Genomic DNA, 7,607 nt, shown 5'->3' with positions numbered 1-7,607 from the left:
AATATGGTGTTTCTGGCGACGTGTGTGTGTGTGTGTGTGTGTGTGTGTGTGTGTGTGCGTGTGTGTGCGTGCGTGCGTGCGTGTGTGTGTGCGCGCATCTTGATCCCTTCGTTCCCATTGGCTGCTGAAACTTGTTGGAGCTTTTCTCTGGAGAAAAAGAGAAATCTCCAGGAACCTATCGGTGCTCCCGACCCGTCCCCCACCACCCCACCCCCCCCATCTCACACCCGCCTGGTCCAGACTTGTCCGGGACGGAGACAGTCTAAAGTAGTCCAGCCTTCACACACCGGTTAAATAAGCTCATGTCAGAGACACAGCACTGGTATATAGTGAGCTCATTAACAGTGTGAGGACTCCCTGCCGCTCCACACACACACACACACACTCACACACACAGCGCTGCGCACTCCTCCAGACCTGCTCCACGAGGCTGATCTGGGGTCTGTCTCTCTGGTAGAGAGGTAGAGAGGGCCCAGGCTATTTCATCTGCTTTTTTCTCTTTTTCTCCGCCAACAACACTGGATCCGTCAGAATATTTCCACCTTTAAAAAATCTCTTGTGACCAACAAGTCTGCACTTGAACTGGACATCTAAAAACGTGTCCCTCTTTTTTTTTTGCTTTTATTTTTCTTTTGTATTTTTTGTTTTATTTTTTTTTGTTTTAATGGTACCATGTCGTCTTTGCCAGGAACGGTCCCGCGGATGATGCGCCCGGCTCCCGGTCAGAACTACCCGCGCACCGGATTCCCTCTGGAAGGTAGGCTGTATCCAGCGGAGCAGCAGCAGCTGATGATGAGTGAGCAGGAGGCCTCTCTTTTAGACTCACACTGAGGAGAATATGTGAAACTTGAGCGCTCAATTTGAAAATTAAAATATGCTAGGCTAAACATGAGACTTTAGCTCCAGGATCCAGTATAGTCTTGGCTACTTTATTTTTCATTTTTATTTTATTTTGCCATGAATGACTCACATCAAAACAACTTCTTTTCACACATTGAAAATATATATTTTTTTATCTTACTAAAATTGTAAAAAAAAAAAAAAGATGTTATAATATTAGTTTATAGTCTAAATATCAGCTGCTTTTCACTTAGGCCTATATTAATCATGCAGTGACCATTTTGTCAACAACATTTGAAATGAGTCTACATCCCATGAAGGAGACAGTCTGTGTAACCAAAAATTATGGATTTCTTCAAGTGCCCTGATGCGCCTGGAAATCAAATCAATGAAATAGAAAAAAAGGAGAAAGAGAAGCGGAGGATTACACCAATATTTGGAAAGCGTGATAGTGAATAATGAAGCCGGACAGAAGGGGCTCTTCACCTCCTCTTCAGGATGGAGCTGTGAAGTACCATCCCTTAATGCTTAATGCAATCTGTTAACAAACATGTCGAGTTGAATAACTGAGAATAATTATTATAGGCCCTATACGAAAATATGTTTTAAGGGGAAACACAACATTTAAATGGGACTATTTTTTCTTTTAACTGTGTCATGATGATTAAATGTATTGAATGCAGCTCCATGCTGAGTGTGACCTTGTTGTCCCCCCCCCCCTACAGTGTCCACTCCTCTGGGCCAAGGTCGGGTGAACCAGCTCGGAGGAGTCTTCATCAACGGCCGGCCGCTGCCCAACCACATCCGACACAAGATAGTGGAGATGGCCCACCACGGGATCAGACCCTGCGTCATCTCCAGACAGCTGCGCGTCTCTCACGGTTGCGTCTCCAAGATCCTCTGCAGGTACCAGGAGACCGGATCCATCCGGCCAGGAGCCATAGGAGGCAGCAAGCCCAGGGTGAGAGGAACCGGATCATAATAATAATAATAATAATAATAATAATAATAATAAATGAATGATAAAATAATAATAATAATTAAATAATAATAAATGAAATAAGAATTGTTATTTGTTTTATTTTATTATTATTATTATTGTTTAATGTATTTATTTGATATTTAGACCTAATGCAGTTTGACTGTTTTTTAAGTATTATTTTTTTTAACACGTTTACGACATTTCAGCAGCCTGTGGTCTATATATACTCATCACATTGTGTCCTGTGTCTCTGTCTCTCGGTCCTGCTGGTCCACCTGCAGCAGGTAGCCACGCCGGACGTGGAGAAGCGGATCGAGGAGTACAAGCGGGACAACCCGGGCATGTTCAGCTGGGAGATCCGGGATAAACTGCTGAAGGACGGGGTGTGTGACAGAAGCACAGTCCCTTCAGGTGAGGCCTCCTCTGGTAAGCGGCATTTAATTAAATCTTTCATTCTCCGCTTTTTCCGATTCAAATTATTATTATTATTATTATTATTATTATTATTATTATTATTATTATTATTATTATTATTTTATCATTATTTTATATTTTATTTATTTTTATTTTATTTTATCATTATTTTAATTATTATTATTATTATTATTATTATTATTATTATTATTATTATTATTATTATGCTATTAGCCTATATCCTGAAGCTGTTTCTGTGTTCGCAGTGAGTTCGATCAGCCGCGTGCTTCGAGCTCGATTTGGAAAAAAGGACGATGAGGACGAGTGTGACAAAAAGGATGAAGACGGAGAAAAGAAAACCAAACACAGCATCGACGGCATCCTCGGCGACAAAGGTAGGCCAGAGGAGAAACACACATCCAGCCTGTCTGTCTGTCTGTCTGGTCAGTTAAAGAGCCTGTGTGGACAGCTGCAGGTTGGACTTTATACTGTCTTCTACTACGCGATGAGTTGTCTACAAATTGGTGTTAAATGAGCGCTTTGTCGCTCCGGGTTTCCTCCTTTAAGCTGTTCTCCCAGTAGACTGCAGGAGCTGCTTCATTATTAATGATGGTGAGCTCTGGAGTGGATCGGTCTCCCGTGGCGCGGAGTAATCGCTCCCTTGAAAGCGACGCTGACAGATGACCGATGTGCCAGTCAATATCAATTACAGGCGGCCTGACAGCGACACCTCTCACAGGCAGGAGGCCGGGGGCCAGCGACCTCTCAGCGGCCTGCTAGTGGCTCTATGGCCGGCAAGTTCACCAACAACAACAAGCTGTGATTTGCGGTGGAGGCTATGGGAACCAAACATTTAAAATAATAAAAAACAGAAATGCGATAACCTGATATTATAAACATGTAGAATATTCAGTTCATAAAATGAAATGCCACCAGGAGAAAAAAGATCCACAATTGGATTTATCTTAAAATAAATCTTAAATGTTTTATAGCAAGATTTTAATGAAATGTGCACATAATAATACTTTATTTAATTATTACATATATGTTTAAATTTATATATTTTAAAATATATTTTTAATTATTTCATTTAATTTTATAGCAAGATTTTAATGAAATGTGCACATTTTAAATAATTTTAGCAAAACTTTATTTAATTATTATATATATGTTCACATTTTTATTTTTTAAAATATATTTTTAATTATTTCATTTCATTTTATAGCAAGCTTTTAATGAAATGTGCACATAATAAATAATTTTAGCAAAATTGTATTTAATTATTATATATATCTTTTTTAATTTATATTATTTTAAATCTATTTTTAATTCTTTCATTTAATTTTATAGCAAGATTTTAATGAAATGTGCACATAATAAATAATTTTAGCAAAACTTTATTTAAATATTAATATATTTTTGATTTATATTTTTAAATATATTTTTTTAATTATTTAATTTATATAAACTTGAGTAACAAAATTGATCCGTAAAAGGGCCGAAGGGATACATATTTTTAAGCATTAATGATTAAGATGTTACATTTCTCTCAGATTTATTTTCTAAAATTGAGGCACATATTTAGCATTTAGCAGCTTTTATATATTATGAGATACATAGACAATTTTATATCCTTCCTTTTTCCTAGAAGTTGCATACAACTGTTTATATTTTGTGTTTCAAAGATTGCTGGGGACAAAGTGTACGTGCTGGGTCATTTTTCATCACTGAGTTGAGCATTCATTCAAAGAACAGCAGCTGTAGAAGAACATCTGTACTGTTGTTTGTCTTGTAGGCCTGTTTTGATTGGAGCAACATCAGTTGTCCATTAATTCGATTTAAGGCCTGTAGCTCCCAGTGTTTCCTGACCACTGGTTCTACTGGTGTCATTTAAATTTTTTTTTTTCAAACGCCATCAACTGTCCTCCTTTTCATGTTCTTCAAAAGATCAGCCTAGCTATAGTGTCTTTCTGTCATCCGGGCCTGGCATTTAATAATTTGAAGACTTAGCCTATTACAGCTGGTAATGAAACCGGTGTCTGTTGAATAGGCGTCTGTGTTGGAGAGCGGTGTAATAGCTCGAAGGCATGGTAAGAAATATATTTATCCCCTATCAGCCCTCACTCTCACAGTTCCAGGCACATGCATTCTGTTGAAGGGCTTTAAAGCAGATTAAATTGAGCCTTTTATTTCTTTTCACTTTCATCTTTCAGCAGCTTCACTTCGTGGTGTGGTGCCCGTGGCGCAAATTCATGAGATTTTAAGGTTTCCTCTCGTGTTGTTTAGATTGTATTTTTAAATATTCATTTCATTTGCTTTTATGGGATTGTTTTTGGTGGCATGTTGGCAGAATCTCAAGGAAGGGAGAGCCACGCAGAGTGTATTTTAGCAGCAGTGTGAGAGGCTGAATGAAAGAGGTGTGACTGTGGGCTGCTGTGACTGAGACAGACACATGGATGAGTATAGGCCTCCTATATGCATCTTTTCATCAGATACTCTACTGGTTTTCCACATGATATACAGTAGGAAGTAAACTACATGCTTTATTTCTGTACAGCTGTTAAAGCCAGTCACAATATGTTTTACAAACACACTTAAAAAACAATGCATTATGAGATTTATATTAACCAATTCATAATTAGTGAATATAGAATGCTTTTCCACTCTTCAATCTGCATTTTCTTACAGAACTGACATTTGCATACACATACATGCATATTTGACAATTTCTGTAAAGTCATGCTTATTCTGTATATCATCATATCTCTGCAACAAGATGACAAAATATGACTGTAGATCTTATTTTTATTATATTCATTTATGATGTTTGGAAAGTATGAAAAACTGCAAAATAATGATTTTGAATTCAGTAGATTACTGTAGTGCAAATATGTATGATAGTTTCCAGAATATACTGCAAACATGTTACTAAATGTTTGTTAATATAGTAGGAAAATGCATTTAATTTATAGGTGGCAGGTGTAATGGATAGGAAGGGTAACCTCGGTGGCCTCAGTTAGACAGCTGTCTGCTTTTGGTCGAACCTTATACAATCTGTGATGAGCTTCCAACAGTAACAATGACTGATGCACACTCTTTTCATCTGCAGTGTAAGGCAGCATTTAGTCAATATGCTGTTTCCCAAAGATATGCATAACCTGCAGGGGGAAAAAAACAAAACAGTGTCAATTTTGGAGTCCAGAATAAGCCTGGTTGAAAGAAAAAAAAGGTTGACAGTGAGGATGGAGAGAGCACTTCAAACAAATCCAGTGGAAGTGACGAGAGGCAGCTTTAGAGCACAGGCTGTGGGAAGTTCTATTGCAGCTATTAATAACACTTTTCCCCGGGCATCCGCACTTACTCCACTCCATCTGCACTTTCTCCCAGCTATTTTGCCGGGTTGAAATTGAGGGAGACCCAAATGTTGGCTGGAGATAACACAATCATCACAGCCTCGGTCCTGGGCTGTGCATCAGTGTATTAAACTGGGATTAACCTCCCCTTTCTCCCCCGCTGCCTCGCACCGAAAATTCACATTTTTAAGAGACATATTGAAAAAAAAAAAAGAAAAAAGACGAGGAGGCTGGAAGCCAATGTGCAACATAGAGGAATGGTATCAACAGCAGTTATGATGTCATTGTCATCACGATGATCATTGTGATGAAATGCACTCATCTCCTAAGATAACTGATTGATCATTTCAGTCATTCATCTGGTAAAAATCCACAAATGTTTCCTGATTCCATTTCCTCCAATCTGAGCACCTGCTGCTTTTCTTTGTTTAAACTGAACAGCTTTGGGACAGTCTAATAATAATAATAATGAAAACAAACTTTAGTTATTATAGCACCTTTCATACAAGAAATCAAAGTGCTTAACAATAAAGACATTACATGCACTGACTCCTTCATGTTTCACATGAAAATGAACATAAAAACATATTAAATACATTAAGATGGAAAATAAAACCAGATAAAAATGGGCAGTTTGAAGTTGTCACACACAAAACTGAAGATGGATGTTTGTCTTTGAAATTATAATGACTAAACAAATAATTAAAACACACACGATGAAGCTCTATTTATTATACTTTTTAACTGCAGCCCCTAATCTTTAGAAATATGTATTTAAGAAATCAACACAAATACAGTATGTCATATAATCCATACCATAGCATTGACACATTAATTAGGAAACAGTATGAAACAACTGGAGTTTGGATAAAATTCGGATTGGATTTGGATAAAATACTCACATATTATGTTATTTTATATTATAATACCAAAGTAATGTATTAAACTATAGAACAATTCTTGGAAAAAAATGCCTAATCCTGTAACAACACACCTGACAAGTTAAGGTGCTTCATCACACTGATGCCAAATCTAGCATTGATCATTTGCAACATTTCTCAAACCGTAATTAATAAAGGGATATATACCTTGGTATAAATGGTATAGAGAAATCAGTGACAGTAGACAAATTCATATCAACTCATGGTAAAACATCATATAGTCATCTAGTTATCATTAGGGAGGCACCGACACCGATACCGGATGGCCGATAATGACTCAAATAGCTGGATCGGATATCAGTGACAATGGGGCCGATCTATTAAATTCATTTCTATGTTTATATACATTATATTATAGGCTGAAATTTTAATTCCTGTTTAAGTTTTGACCAATGTAATGCTGCATTTTAAAAGGGTTACACCTGAATTGTAATTTCCTGTTAATTTTGAAGATTGGTGTGCAATTTATTATTTTAATAATAAATAACAATTCACTATATTTATATCTATTTATTTGTTACATTTTGTTTTACAAAGTTATGAAAGCAATGTTTAAGTCGAGCCTGATGTTGCCTTACACATAAAAGAATAATTCCAGCCACTTCCACACAGTGAGGCGAACAGCTTATTAATTAAACACTGGTATCGATTCGGTACTCGGTATCGACCGATACCCAAAGCCCAGGTATCTCTATCGGGACTGAAAAAGTGGTATCGGTGCATCCCTAGTGATCATTGATCATTTTCTTACAACTCGTTTTTCAGGAGGAAAAAATAATAATTTGGAGTCAGTTCTTTCATCAAAAAAATGTCACACCACCCCCGAAACGAATGCCTTCTCAACTTCTACTCACTTAATTCTGTATCCCAATAATGTATATAACGTCCAGTTACTTTAAGCATTTGTCACCAATAAGTCATCAGACGGACATGTGCATACACATCAGCAAGGTTTTGGTTGTTTTGATGGTATATGACCAGATGTAGATTCAGAGGTTTAGGGTTTGGTAAAATGGGATTTTTTTGTGGAATGACTGTGAAATTTGACTCCCCTGGGAATGTTGTGTAAATATAACA

General features: G+C 37.1%; 1 protein-coding gene across 11 annotated transcripts in view; it reads left to right on the top strand.

Annotated features, from left to right (window-relative positions):
* The first annotated feature begins 259 nt into the window (after nucleotides 1-259).
* LOC141772209 (paired box protein Pax-7-like) overlaps nucleotides 260-7,607 on the top strand; it is a 69,393-nt gene continuing 62,045 nt past the window's right edge. For 3 of the 11 annotated variants that reach the window (XM_074642972.1, XM_074642971.1, XM_074642981.1), the window contains exons 1-4: nucleotides 260-796; nucleotides 1,566-1,801; nucleotides 2,104-2,248; nucleotides 2,503-2,631. In XM_074642972.1, the coding sequence (XP_074499073.1) occupies nucleotides 673-796; nucleotides 1,566-1,801; nucleotides 2,104-2,248; nucleotides 2,503-2,631 (634 nt within the window). In that variant the 5' untranslated portion in view covers nucleotides 260-672. The remainder of the gene's footprint in view (nucleotides 797-1,565; nucleotides 1,802-2,103; nucleotides 2,249-2,502; nucleotides 2,632-7,607) is intronic. The other 8 variants (XM_074642980.1, XM_074642979.1, XM_074642977.1 and 5 more) reach the window with 8 other exon arrangements.

Source organism: Sebastes fasciatus, chromosome 8, assembly GCF_043250625.1.
Source record: "Sebastes fasciatus isolate fSebFas1 chromosome 8, fSebFas1.pri, whole genome shotgun sequence".
NCBI classification, from domain to species: Eukaryota; Metazoa; Chordata; class Actinopteri; order Perciformes; family Sebastidae; genus Sebastes; species Sebastes fasciatus.
The sequence above is the reverse complement of the archived record's forward strand: the minus strand, read 5'-3'. Positions and strand labels throughout refer to the sequence as shown.